This window comes from Bufo bufo, chromosome 2, assembly GCF_905171765.1.
Source record: "Bufo bufo chromosome 2, aBufBuf1.1, whole genome shotgun sequence".
NCBI lineage: Eukaryota > Metazoa > Chordata > Amphibia > Anura > Bufonidae > Bufo > Bufo bufo.
Window position 1 is genome coordinate 606,459,260 of NC_053390.1, and position 15,515 is coordinate 606,474,774.

Below are 15,515 nucleotides of genomic sequence, written 5' to 3' on the forward strand. Positions count from 1 at the left end.
AAGCTGGGTGGATTGATATATATTTTTGTGGGAAAATATTTAGTTAAACTTTTAACATTTACATCTGCAGCCCTGTGAAGAGCTATCGGTACAGTGAGGAGGAGTAACCAGTGACTGACAGCTATCTCCTCATACACATTTATACATACAGTGCACTGTTCACAGAAGGTAGAGAAAGCAGAGATATAAATGCATACATTACAGGTTTTACTGAATCTTTTCCCACAAAAATATACATCAATCTGCTCAGCTTCTCCTGCTCTACAACAAGGTGCTGTCAGAATGCATTGCATTTTTTGGTGACAGGTCCCCTTAGGGACAAAAATAAATTTGTGAAATAAAAGAAACAACTTTGTGACAGTTCTGAATCTTTGAAACCTAAAGGGTGTCTGTCAGCAGTTTTGACCACCCCAAACTCAGGGAAAGCAAAGTTAAAACTTCCCCATGTCACAACCCGTCCTATTAGCTTCATAGAAGTGGTAAAGATAAGTTCTGCATTTGCCATACATCTTACATACCCCCCTTTGTCTCCCTTATTGTAGGGTGATTTAGAGGTCATAAGCTGTGTCCATAGGAGGGTTCAAACTGGACAAAACCAGTTCAAACTGGTATAGTATTGGGGCCCAGAAGAACTTCTGCATGGACGTATATGTAGAATGTTTCCTGTACCCTATTTAATTTGCGTCATGTCTAGTGCTCACAGTAATAGGCAAATGTGAAGTTTTGCTGTAAACTGATTAGATGAATGTAATCCCGCCTAATTATGTCTGCGGATAATACATTTCTCTGTAGGGCATTGTTGCCCAGACAAAGATACCTGAAATATTGTATCTATCTTTCTTTTTCTCCGATGCATTGTTAATGGAATCAATTTGAACCGTGCTGACAGACTTGAAGACCTTTTTGAAGTTTCTCCCAAATTCCAGAACAGAGGGTTTCCCTAACAGAGGAAATCAAGTCTGAGACATCAAAAGTCCACTGTGCATTCATATACCAAAAAAGTGGCTCTCAGCCGCCAACCCTTCTCAGCTCCTTCAATTTGCTCTTGACTGCCATCTCTAGGACATAGTATGATGCTGGAGACCTCTAGAGACAAAACTAAAGAGGGCTTGGGAAGAAACAAGGACACTTTCCTGAATGAGGACTGCCCAGCAGACACTTGACTTCTCCTTAGCATAAAAAGCGAGTCACTCTGGCATCCAGGAACTCATTTCTCCATCACTTATGTAGCAATAAAAGGGTAAAAATGACTGACACTTTCCCTTTAATAATCATTTTAACACCAAAACTCTTCTAAGTCAAAGTTCTCCCACACCCACAAGAAAACAGGCTTCCCAATTTCCACTTGTACAACTGGGCATCTCAAAGCTTACATTGAAGCAGAATGAAATAACCCCCAACCCTACAGACAGCATTCATTTTACTCTATATTTTCAATCAATGTCTATTCACCTGAGGTTTAACTGAAGTTAAGACGATCAAACAACGCACCGAAAAAGAAATGTTTCCTTCATATTTGTGATAACCTTAAAAAGCTGGATTTTAGGCATGCTTTAAAAGAAAGCATCAAGCACACTGCCTAATTCTGTCCTCAATGTATCCTTGACACAAATTCTATCTCCAATTTACAATTTGTGTTCTGTTACAAGTTAATCTTCTCTTTGTAGTTATAAAGACTGTAGTAGATTTGCTGTGTTCACCAAACAGTTTGCTAATATGTAAATTCAAATAAGTAGCTTATCGAGTGCCGTCTCCATTTGTAAATTTTCCATTTCTGCCTGGTATTCTGTGATAGTCTAGATATACTGTATAATGTTAGGGTAACTTAATGTTTTAAACATGGACAGAGACTACACAAATAGCATTAGCTAGAATTTGTATATGATCATTTAAAGGAAAACTCTACTTTTGCCCAACATACTGTAGTTACAGACTTCCACATTTAAAATTGTACAATACATTTTAGGTATGAAATACTTTGCTTAAAGAGGTTGTCTGGTCCCAAAATCAAATTTTTTTAATGTGCTCCTAACACCCCTCACCATGCCTACATATGCCCCCAATACCTGTTTTTCATGTCCGAGCTTTCCTTCCCCCCTGGAAGGCATCAGATTATCCTGGCAGGTCTGTTTACTTTCTCCTCTTCTTGTTTTGTTGAATACATAACTTTATTGATACATAAGCCTGGCTGCACTGCACAGTGATGAGTCACAGGCTGGACACACACCCCACTCCGCTCTGCCTGCAGCAGCTACACCCGTCACCCACTATAACTCCTGTGTCCATCTTTCTACACCCCAGACATGAATCTACTTCTCACCCAGTGTCTAAATCCCATCACTGACAGTCCACAGGCTCTGCCCTCACATATGTATCTAATCCTATCCTGTGTGATGCAGCCTGCTGAGCTGTGTATCTAATCCCATCACTGACAGTCTGCAGGCTCTTCCCTCACCATCTCCAGAGTGTGAAAAACAGCTTGAATCAGCAAGCGTATCCAAACACATCTGTATCTAATCCTATCCCGTGTGATATAGCCTGTTGAGCGGTGTATCTAATCCCATCACTGACCGTCAACAGGCTCTTCCCTCACCATCTCCAGAGTGTGATAAACAGCTGGACACAGCAAGCGTATCCAATTACATCTGTATCTAATCCTATCCTGTATATGTGCCTGATACACATCCTGTTGTGTGCAATACTGCCTGCTGAAGTGTATACAGTCAGGTCCATAAATATTGGGACATCGACACAATTCTAACATTTTTGGCTCTATAAACCACCACAATGGATTTGAAATGAAACGAACAAGATGTGCTTTAACTGCAGACTCTCAGCTTTAATTTGATGGTATTTACATCCAAATCAGGTGAACGATGTAGGAATTACAACAGTTTACATATGTGCCTCCCACTTGTTAAGGAACCAAAAGTAATGGGACAATTGGCTTCTCGGCTGTTCAATGGCCAGGTGTGTGTTATTCCCTCATTATCCCAATTACAATGAGCAGATAAAAGGTCCAGAGTTCATTTCAAGTGTGCTATTTGCATTTGGAATCTGTTGCTGTCAACTCTCAAGATGACATCCAAAGAGCTGTCCCTATCAGTGAAGCAAGCCATCATTAGGCTGAAAAAAACACAACAAACCCATCAGAGAGATAGCAAAAACATTAGGCATGGCCAAAACAACTGTTTGGAACATTCTTAAAAAGAAGGAGCTCAGCAACACCAAAAGACCCGGAAGACCACGGAAAACAACTGTGGTGGATGACCAAAGAATTCTTTCCCTGGTGAAGAAAACACCCTTCACAACAGTTGGCTAGATCAAGAACACTCTCCAGGAGGTAGGTGTATGTGTGTCAAAGTCAACAATCAAGAGAAGACTTCACCAGAGTGAATACAGAGGGTTCACCACAAGATGTAAACCATTGGTGAGCCTCAAAAACAGGAAGGTCAGATTAGAGTTTGCCAAACGACATCTAAAAAAGCCTTCACAGTTCTGGAACAACATCCTATGGACAGATGAGACCAAGATCAACTTGTACCAGAGTGATGGAAAGAGAAGAGTATGTAGAAGGAAAGGAACTGCTCATGATCCTAAGCATACCACCTCATCAGTGAAGCATGGTTGTGGTAGTGTCATGGCGTTGGCATGTATGGCTGCCAATGGAACTGGTTCTCTTGTATTTATTGATGATGTGACTGCTGACCAAAGCAGCAGGAGGAATTCTAAAGTGTTTCGGGCAATATTATCTGCTCATATTCAGCCAAATGCTTCAGAACTCATTGGATGGAGCTTCACAGTGCAGATGGACAATGACCCAAAGCATACTGCAAAAGCAACCAAAGATTTTTTTAAGGGAAAGAAGTGGAATGTTCTGCAATGGCCAAGTCCCTCATCTGACCTGAATCCGATTGAGCATGCATTTCACTTGCTGAAGACAAAACTGAAAGGGAAATGCCCCAAGAACAAGCAGGAACTGAAGACAGTTGCAGTATAGGCCTGGCAGAGCATCACCAGGGATGAAACCCAGCGTCTGGTGATGTCTATGCGTTCCAGACTTCAGGCTGTATTTAACTGCAAAGGATTTGCAACCAAGTATTAAAAAGTGAAAGTTTGATTTATGAATATTATTCTGTCCCATTACTTTTGGTTCCTTAACAAGTGGGAGGCATATATGCAAACTGTTGTAATTCCTACACCGTTCACCTGATTTGGATGTAAATACCCTCAAATTAAAGCTGACACTCTGCAGTTAAAGCACGTCTTGTTCGTTTCTTTTCAAATCCATTGTGGTGGTGTATAGAGGCAAAAATGTTAGAATTGTGTCAATGTCCAAATATTTATGGATCTGACTGTATCTAATCCCATCTACTATGATACAGCCTGCTGAAGTGTGTATCTAATCCCATCTTCTATGATACAGCGTGCTAAAATGTGTATCCAATCCCATTTTGTATGACACAGCCTGCTGAGTGGTGTATCTAAGCCTATCTTGTATGATCCTGCCTGCTGAGCTGTGTATCTAATCCCATCTTCTATGACACAGCCTGCTGAGTGGTGTATCTAATCCTATCTTGTATGATCCTGCCTGCTGAGCTGTGTATCTAAACCCTTATGCACACGCCCGTATTCATTTTGTGATCCACAATTTTGGCAGTCCCATTGAGTTCTATGGATTTAAGGTCCTCATTTTGAAGATCAGAATAGGACATGTTCTGTCTTTACTGGAACTGACATACGGATGTAAAAAAAACACACTGATGACGTCCATGTGGTTTCCACATCCGTATGTCAGTTCTGCGAAAGATAGAACATGTCCTATTCTGGTCCACATAATGCAGATCTAAAACCCATAGAACTAAATTGAACTGCAAAAAAAATGTGAATCGCACAGGGAGAGTAACCATATTTAGTGGATCTGCGACTTGAAGACCGCGAAACAGATATGGTTCTGTGCACGAGCCCTATCACTTATACTCTGCGCCCATAACAATGACATCCACAGTGCCCCTATAACAATGACATCCACAGTACCCCCATAACAGTGACGTCCACAGTACCCCCATAACAGTGACGTCCACAGTACCCCCATAACAGTGATGTCCACAGTGCCCCCCATAACAGTGACATCCACAGTGCCCCATAACAGTGACATCCAGTGCCCCTAGTGCCATCCAATGCCCCCTTGTGCCATCCATTGGCCCATGTGCCATCCATTGCCCCCATTATGCCATTCATTACCCCATTGTGCCATTCATTACCCCCTTGTGCCATCCAGTTCTCCTATTGTGCCATCCAGTGCCCCCCTTGTGCTATCCAGTGCCCCCGATGCAGTGGCAACTCTAGGAACAATATATAGGGGGGGGGGGGCACTAATAATTTTCACCACTTAATCATACTACTGAAAAAAAACTAACCTAACTAATATATATATATTTTTTGTATGAGATGACGGTTTGATTGGTACTATTTTGGGGTGCATATGACTTTTTTAAAGCTTGGTATTACACTTTTTGTCATGTAAGGTGACAGTTAAAAAAAAAAAAATTATGGTGTTTACCTGAGGGATTAAGTAATGTGATACTTATATAGAGCAGGTACTTACGGATGCGGCGATACCTAATATGTATTCTTTTTTTATTTATTTCACTTTAGCACAATAATAGCAGTTTTGAAGCAAAAACAAATATCATATTTTAGTGTCTCTATTGTCTGAGTGATATCTTTTTTATTTTTTGACCAATTGTCTTAGGTAGGGTCTCATTTTTGGAGGGATGAGATGGTGGTTTGATTGGTAGTATTTTGGGGGGCATATGCCTTTTTGATCGCTTGGTATTACACTTTTTGTGATGTAAGGTGACAAAAATGGCTTTTTTTTTACACTTTTTAAAAAAGATTTTTACATGTTTTAGTGTCTCCATAGTCTGAGAGCCATATTTTTTTATTTTGGGCGATTGTCTCATGTAGGGATTCATTTTTTGCGGGATGAAGTGATGGTTTGATTGGTATCATTCTGGCGTACATACTACTTTTTTGATCACTTTTATTACCTTTTTTGCGAAGTGAAGTTGGCAAAATTTTAATTTCATCATAGTTTTTTCTTTTTTTTTATGGCGTTCGCCGTGCGGGGAAAGTAACATGACCCTTTCAGAGATCAGGTCGTTACGGATGCGGTGATATCAAACATGTGTAGTGTATTTTTCTTTTTTAATCGGTGATAAATAGGGTTGAGCGGTTCGTACCGAACTTTAGGATTTTTGGACCCCGGACCCGAATGCGAACATTTCCGTGAAAGTTCGGGTTCGGGTTCGGTGTTCGGCGCTTTCTTGGCGCTTTTTGAAAGGCTGCAGAGCAGCCAATCAACAAGCGGTTAACTGTCTGACCTTAGAAGCCATCACAGCCATGCCTATTAATGGCATGGCTGTGATTGGCGAGTGCAGCATGTGACCCAGGCTCTTTATAAGCTTGAATCACGTAGCGCTGCACGTCACTCTGCTGTTACTAGTGTAGGGAGAGGATGCTGCTGGACTTGTGATTTCAGGGAGAGAATAGGAGAGAATCTAACTCAGCGATCTACAGAGAAATAGTTGTGTGGGTGCAGGACACAATCGTTTTACCCTGCCCTGAGGCCATTGACAAAAAAAAAAAAACTTTTATAATTCTGTTAGTTAGGTGGGTGACGGCGGCGGCCATTTTATGCAAGCTCAGTGCACCAGCACTGCATCTGAGCTTTTGGGACATTGCAAATCACCATTTTTTTGGAAAACTACAACATCTGGATTAGTCAGTGTGCAATTTAAGGTAGAAATACACCCACCATTTTCTGGGATTTAAAAAACACACTTTTTTGAAAAAAAACAGTATTTTCCTGATCTGCAAGTGTTAAATTCAAGTTTAATATATACAGCTATCATATTCTGTTACCAAAAAAAATGACTTTTTTGGCAATCTACAACATCTGTATTAGTCAGTGTGCAATTTAAGCTAGAAATACACCCATCATTTTCTGGGGTTTTAAAAACACACTATTTTTTTCAAAAAACAGTATTTTCCAGATCTGCAAGTGTTAAATTCAAGTTTAATATATACAGCTTTCATATTCTGTTACCAAAAAAACACTTTTTTCGCAATCTACAACATCTTGATTACTCAGTGTGCAATTTAATCTAGAAATACACCCATCATTTACTGGGGTTTGAAAAACACACTTTTTTGACAAAAAACACTATTTTCAGGCCTTGCAGTATCAGCACGTGTGAAATTACAGGCTTATATACTGCTGTCAAATTCAGTTGTTAAACAAACACTTGTTTGGGCACAAAAAAATTTGTTGGCAGCCTTTGATGCAGATGTCATTGTGAGATACACCCTTAATACATTTGGGTTACATTCAGACATTTTAAATACCGCCATTTGGTGAACCAATATTGAATTCAGGCCTACACTGGTTCAGGCCCTGTGAGATACCCCCTCTACATACAGGGGTTTGAATCCGGCATTTGAAATACAGCCATTTGAAATACAGCCATTTTGGGCAAAGAAATATTTACTTCAGGCCTACAATGGTTTAGGCCCTGTGAGATACTCCCTCTACATACAGGGGTTTGATTCAGGGATTTGAAATACAGCCATTTTGGGCAAAGAAATATTTACTTCAGGCCTACACTGGTTCTGGCCCTGTGAGATACACCCTCTACATACAGGGGTTTGATTCAGGGATTTGAAATACAGCCATTTGAAATACAGCCATTTTGTGCAAAGAAATATTTACTTCAGGCCTACACTGGTTCAGGTCCTCTGAGATACACCCTTTACATACAGGGGTTTGATTCAGGGATTTGAAATACAGCCATTTGAAATACAGCCATTTTGGGCAAAGAAATATTTACTTTAGGCCTACCCTGGTTCAGACCATGTGAGATACCCCCTCTACATACAGGGGTTTGAATCAGGCATTTAAAATACAGCCCTTTGAAATACAGCCATTTTGGGCAAATAAATATTTACTTCAGGCCTACACTGGTTCTGGCCCTGTGAGATACACTCTTTACATACAGGGGTTTGATTCAGGGATTTGAAATACAGCCATTTTGGGCAAAGAAATATTTACTTCAGGCCTACACTGGTTCAGACCGTGTGAGAAACCCCCTCTACATACAGGGGTTTGAATCAGGGATTTGAAATACAGCCATTTGAAATACAGCAATTTTGTGCAAAGAAATATTTACTTCAGGTGTACACTGGTTCTGGCCCTGTGAGATACACCCTCTACATACAGGGGTTTGATTCAGGGATTTGAAATACAGCCATTTGAAATACAGCAATTTTGTGCAAAGAAATATTTACTTCAGGTGTACACTGGTTCTGGCCCTGTGAGATACACCCTCTACATACAGGGGTTTGATTCAGGGATTTGAAATACAGCCATTTGAAATACAGCCATTTTGTGCAAAGAAATATTTACTTCAGGCCTACACTGGTTCAGGCCCTGTGAGATACTCCCTCTACATACAGGGGTTTGATTCAGGGATTTGAAAAACAGCCATTTTGTGCAAGGAAATATTTACTTTAGGCCTACACTGGTTCAGGCCCTGTGAGATACTCCCTCTACATACAGGGGTTTGATTCAGGGAAATTAAATACAGCCATTTGAAATACAGCCATTTTATGCAAAGAAATATTTACTTCAGGCCTACACTGGTTCAGGCCCTGTGAGATACTCCCTCTACATATAGGGGTTTGATTCAGGGATTTGAAATACAGCCATTTGAAATACAGCCATTTTGTGCAAAGAAATATTTACTTCAGGCCTACATTGGTTCAGGCCCTGTGAGATACACCCTCTACATACTGTAGTTCTATTCTACTATTAATTAAACACCCATTCAGGGCAAGATCCTAAATTCGAAAACTATGAGGAGAGCGTCAAATAAGGGACGTGGCCCAGGTCGTGGTGCTGCTGGTGGAGCTCCTGTTGCAGGGAGAGGATGTGGTCAATCTGTGCCAGCTACACACACAAGTGAGACCCCTTCCTCAGGTGCGAATAGGCGACAAAACCTGCAGCGGTATTTGGTCGGGCCTAATGCTGCTCTACGAATGGTGAGGCCTGAACAAGTACAGGCGATAGTAGATTGGGTTGCTGACAGTGGATCACATTGTCTCCCACCCAGTCTCCTGCTGAAAGACCACAGTTGGCACCTGCAGCCGATGTCCATCAGTCTTTCACCTCACCCCCTTGCAAATCAGCCTAGCAGTCTGAGCCCCAAGTAATGCAGCAGTCTCTTCTGCTTTTTGATGACTTTGCTAGCAGGGTTTCCCAGGGCCATCCACCTATCCCTGCCCCAGAAGTGGCACCGATGCCCAACCACTTATCTTTCAAGATGAGTACATGGGAGGACCATCGCAGCACGTCTCGGATGATGACGAAACACAGGTGCCAACTGCTGGGGCTTTCGAAAGTGTGCAGACCGACAAGGAAGGCAGGGGTGAAGACTGGGTGGAAGATGATGTGAAGGACGATGAGGTCCTCGACCCCACATGGAATCAAGGTCATGCGAGTGACCTATGTAGTTCGGAGGAAGAGGCGGTGGTCGCACAGAGCCATCAGCAAAGCAGAAGAGGGAGCAGGGTGTAAAAGCGGAGCGGACGTCCTCTAGACAGTACGCCTCCCACTGCCCACCGCAGCAAGGGACCGAGCACACCAAAGCCAGCTCCAAGGAGTTCCCTGGCGTGGCAGTTCTTCAGATAATGTGCTGATGACAAGACACAAGTGGTTTGCACGCTGTGCAATCAGAGCCTGAAGCGAGGCAAAAACGTTCTCAACCTGAGAACAACCTGTATGACCAGGCATTTAAGTGCAAAGCATGAGCTGCAGTGGAGTAGACACCTCAAAAACCAAGAAAGGTCAATGGCTCCTCCTGCTTCCTCCTCTGCTGCAGTCACGGCCTCTTCATCCACCTCTGGAGTGACAGTGCCACCTGCCACCCCGCAAACAGAGGATCTGCCAGCATCTCCACAATGTCCCACGGAAGCGTTCAGCTCTCCATCTCCCAAACGCTGGAGAGAAAGAGGAAGTACCCCCCTACCCACCCGTGATCCCTAGCCCTGAATGCCAGCATTTCTAAATTTCTGGCCTTTGAAATGCTGTCATTCCGTCTGGTGGAGACAGATAGTTTTAAAGGCCTTATGGCGGTGGCTGTCCCACAGTACGTCGTGCCCAGCCGCCACTTTTCAAGGCGAGCCATCACTTCCCTGCACAACCAAGTAGGGGACAAAATCAGGTGTGCACTGCGCAACGCCATCTGTGGCAAGGTGCACCTGACTACGGATATGTGGACCAGTAAGCACGGTTAGGGCCGTTATATCTCCATAACAGCACACTGGCGGATAGCAGTTTGGCGCATGTCCTTCCACCACGAGGATTGCAGGGCGCTTCAGTTTGCCTCCTGTTGCTTCCTCCTCCTACTCTGCTTCCTCATCCTCTACCAGCTCCTCATCCGGTCAGCGTAAAACCTTCACCACCAACTTCTGCACAGCCAGGGGTAAACGACAGCAGGCAGTTTTAAATCTTATCTGTTTGGGAGACAAACCCCACACCGCGCAGGAGCTGTGGACGGGCCTTGAACAACAGACCGATGAGTGGTTTGTGCCAGTCAGACTCAAGCCCGGCCTGGTGGTGTGCGATAATGGGCGAAATCTCCTAGCAGCTCTGCATGTCGCATGTGCTGAATTTGGTGGTGCAGAGATTCCTTAAATATTACCCCGATATGTCAGAGCTGCTGCATAAAGTGCGGGGGCCGTCTGTGCACGCTTTCGGCGTTCTCACCCTGCTGCTGCTCGCCTGTCAGCGCTGCAGTGTAACTTCAGCCTTCCCGCTCACCGCCTCATATGCGACGTGCCCACAAGGTGGAACTCCACCTTGCACATGCTGGCCAGACTGTGTGAGCAGCAGCAGGCGATAGTGGAGTTTCAGCTACAGCACGCACGGGTGAATCGCTCGGTGGAACAGCACCACTTCACCACCAATGACTGGGCCACCATGCGAGACCTGTGTTCCTTGTTGTGCTGTTTCGAGTACTCCACCAACATGGCCAGTACGATAACGCCGTTCTCAGTGTTACTATCCTTCTATGCCTCCTTGAAAAAACGCTCCTGGCGATGATGGAAGAGGATGTGGCACAGGAGGAGGAGGAGGAGGAAGAGGGATCATTTCGTAGGGTTTCCGGCCAGTCATTCCCAAGTGGCTCCGAGGGTGGGTTCCTGCACCCACAAACCCAAGGAACACAATTGTCCAGCCAGGGCACAGTTCTGGAGGATAACGAGGTGGAGGATGAGGAGATGGAGGAGGAGGAACCATGTTCACAGCAGGGTGGCAACCAGACCAGCTCCTGGCCATCACTGGTGCATGGATGGCGGGATACAGAGGACACAGACGATACACCTCCCACAGAGGACAGCTTTTCGTTGCGTCTGGGCAGCCTGGCACACATGAGCGATTACATGCTGCAGTGTCTCCGCAACGACCGCCGAGTTGCCCACATTCTAACTTGTGCTGATTACTGGGTGGCCACGCTGCTGGATCCCCGTTACAAGAACAACGTACCGTCCTTAATTCCCTCACTGGGGCGTGATCGTAAGATGCGCGAGTACAAGCACACGCTGGTAGACGCGCTGCTGGTGGCATTCCCACCTGACAGCGGGGGCACAGTGGAAGCACAAGGCGACGGCAGAGGACGAGGAAGAGGTCGCCAATGCAGCTGGGGCACCGCCAGCACCTCAGAAGGCAGGGTTAGCATGGCCGAAATGTGGAAAAGCTTTGTCAGCAGCCCACAACAACCAGCACAACCAGCTGATATAGAACGTCTTAGCAGGAGGCAGCATTTCACCAACATGGTGGAGCAGTATGTGTGCACACGCCTACACGTACTGAATGACGGGTCTGCCCCGTTCAACTTCTGGGTCTCCAAATTGGGCACATGTCCTGAGCTTGCCCTTTACGCCTTAGAGGTGCTGGCCTGCCCTGCAGCCAGTGTGTAATCTGAACGTGTGTTTAGCACGTCATCACAGACAAGCGCAGCCGCCTGTCCACAGCCAAGCTCACGTTCATTAAAATGAACCAGGCATGGATCCCTCAGGACTAGTCCGTACCTTGTGCAGAATAGACATGTATATCGGCACTAAGCAGCAATTGTTATACTGCAGCGCAATTGCTCATGTTTGTATTTTGGATATTTCACACTCTTTTGGAGTGTACCTTAATTTTACAAAATTAAATTAAAACCAAAAACCTGTGTTGGCTATCTCGTCCTCCTCCACCGCCTCCTCAAACTCCTACTCCATATGGAACTCCACCTCATAAATCCATTTTTTTTTTTGTACGTGTTTTATTTTATATCATTTAACTACTTTGTCATTTACATTTTCTGGTGAAATTCACCAATTTTTGGGTGTATAGTACCACTGCTATACCTAGTAGGCCGGTTAAAAAAATAAAAAATAAATTGTCATTAACATTTTCGGGTGAAATTCACCAATTTTTGGGTGTATAGTACCACTGCTATACCTAGTAGGCCGGTTAAAAAAAATAAAAAATTATCATTAACATTTTCTGGTGAAATTAACCAATATTTGGGTGTATAGTACCACTGCTATACCTAGTAGGCCGGTTAAAAAAAAAAATTGTCATTAACATTTTCTGGTGAAATTACCCAATTTTTGGGTGTATAGTACCACTGCTATACCTAGTAGGCCGGTTAAAAAAAAAAATTGTCATTAACATTTTCTGGTGGAATTAACCAATTTTTGGGTGTGATGTACCACTGCTATACCTAGTATGCCGGTTAACAAAAAAAAAATGTCAGTTACATTTTCTGGTGAAATTCAGCAATTGTTTGGTGTAAAGTACCACTGCTATACCTAGTAGACCGGTAAAAAAAAATAAAAAAAAAAATTGGCAGTTACATTTTCTGGTAAAATTCTGCAATTATTAGACTGGTAAAAAAAAAAATATTTCAATTACATTTTAGGATCAAATTCGCAAATTTTTGGGTGTAATATACCCCTCCTCTACCTAGTTGACAGCTTAATAAATTTCAATAATTTTTATTTTACATTTTCGGGTGACAATAAACAATTGTTTTCTGTCATAGACCCCTGCTCTACCAAGTAGACAGGTTAATTAATTTCTGTAATTTTTCTGTTACATTCTTGGGTTGACATTATACAATTTTAGACATGAATAAACCCCTGCTCTGCATAGGTGACAGGGAATAAAAATTCTGAAATGCTTCTTTAATTGATGCGCGCCACCTCCTTTGATTCAATGCTTAAACTTAAACAAGTTGTACCACATTTAAGCTTCAATACTTTGTCCCACATTTCCGCTATACTCTTTTGGCCAACATTTGCGCCTGAATAGCTTTTCCCACAATTCGGCTTGACTCTTTTGGCCCACATTTGGGCTTCTGTAATTTGTCCCACATTTCTTCTCAATCCCAATTTTTAAAAATAAATTTATCTCCCTTAAATTTGGTCTCTTTATCTCACGCTCCCTCTCCGGCCTGGAACTCTGATTCCCCGCCACCCGTAATCACCATGGTAGGCGCATAAAAGAACATCGAAAGTTGATAGAGAGGATATCATATTGGATCGTGAACATCACGGGGATGTGCGACATGGTGGGGCAGTAAGTATGCACACGCCTACACGAACTAACTGACAGGGGTCAGCCCCTGCAACTTCTGGGTCTCCAAATTGGACACATAGCCTGAGCTTGCCCTTTACGCCTTGGAGGTGCTGGCCAGCCCTGCAGCCGGTGTATTGTCTGAACGTGTGTTTAGCATGACTGGAGGGTTATATTTCCCAATGTTTTGGGGTGTACCCTAATTTAAAAAAATAAAAATTAATTTTAAACCAAAAAGCAGTGTAGGCTACCTCCTCCTCCACCGCGACTTCCACCTACACCGCCACATCCACCGCCTCTTCAACCTCCTACTCCATATGGACCTCGTCCTTTTAGATTAAGATTATTATTTTTTATTTTTAGGTATTTTATGTTATTTTAAGTCATTTCCCTATCCACATTTGTTTGCAGAGCATTTGCCATGCTCTTAACCACATTTTGATGACATTTGCAGCCCTCTAGCCCTTTCCATTACATTTTTACAGCCATTTTAGTGCTCAAAAGTTCGGGTCCCCATTGACTTCAATGGGGTTCGGGTTCGGGGTCAAGTTCGGGTTCCCAACTCAAACTTTTTTGTGAAGTTTGGCCGAACCCATCGAACCCGAACATCCAGGTGTCCGCTCAACTCTAGTGATAAATGTGCGGCTATAATATGAAATTCTTATTTTTTATTTTTACTTTTTTTCACTTTTTTTTTAACTTTTTTTTGACCCAGACCCACTCGCTTCTTGAAGATCCAGTGGGTCTGATGCCTATATAATACCCTACAGTACACTATATAGTGTACTGTAGTGTATTGTGACTTTACACTAGCCTGATCAGGCTGCTGCCTTTAGCAGAAGCCTGATCCGGCTTTCCTATTCCATGTCAAGCCGGAAGCCTGAAAAGGCATCCGGTTGCCATGGTAACCCTCGGACGCTGCCACAACAGAGCAGTGGCTGATGAGGGAGGGAGACCCCTCCGACTGTTATCCCGTCAAGTAGCGGGTGGCTGCAACAACACAGCAGCGCCCGATGGGAGAGGGAGGGAGCTCCCTGCCTGTTAACCCCTTCCATACAGCGGTCCCTGTATCGTCGACTACAATCGGTATATGGGAGGAGTTGATCTCTCTGATCAAGTCCTCAAGCCATATAACGCCATGCGCAAAACCCGGGCATGGTACAAAAAAGTTGCGGTCTACTTGGTGCAGGTTGCCATGTACAACTCTTTTGTACTATCCCAAAGCGCTGGCAGCACAGGGAAATTCCTCGAGTTCTATGAGGTAGTCCTCAAGGACCTGATCTTTTCGGACCGGGAAAGAGCAGGCCTGAATACCTCGGGAACTGGAGGCGCCCGGATCGTCCCTGGCCAACACTTTCCAGGTGTGGTCCCCCATATTGGAAAGAAGGGACGAACCCAAAAAAAAGTGCAGAGTGTGTCACAAGAGGGTGATACGGAAGGACACCACCACTCAGTGTGACACGTTGTCACGGAACCATGAACCAGACGTACAACAAGAGATAAGAGAAAATAAGAAGGCTTTATTGAAAATAAAGCTGTAAAGCAAAAGTCCAAACGGATGGTGAAACCGAGCAGAGTCTTTGCGAAGCCAGAGGTCAGGAACCAGAAGGGTAGTCAGACGAAGCCAGGATCAGGAACCAGCAGGGTAGTCAGACGAAGCCAGGATCAGGAACCAGCAGGGTAGTCAGACGAAGCCAGGATCAGGAACCAGCAGGGTAGTCAGACGAAGCCAGGATCAGGAACCAGAAGCAGCAGCAGTCTTAGAAGCATGTGAACACAAGAGGACCAAGCAAGGAACTGAAGCCACAGACCTCCTATATATATGAGCTAG

At 43.8% G+C, this 15,515-nt stretch overlaps 1 protein-coding gene across 7 annotated transcripts in view; it reads right to left on the reverse strand.

Moving 5' to 3' along the window:
• Positions 1-15,515, reverse strand: part of PRDM5 (PR/SET domain 5) — a 284,272-nt gene that overhangs the window by 214,132 nt on the left and 54,625 nt on the right. The window contains exon 1 of one of the 7 annotated variants that reach the window (XM_040418397.1): positions 818-885. The exons of the other annotated variants lie outside the window; for them this stretch is intronic. Coding sequence (XP_040274331.1) covers positions 818-856 — 39 coding nt within the window. The 5' untranslated portion in view covers positions 857-885. Of the gene's footprint in view, positions 1-817; positions 886-15,515 lie in introns of those variants that run through there. 7 annotated transcript variants of the gene reach the window in all.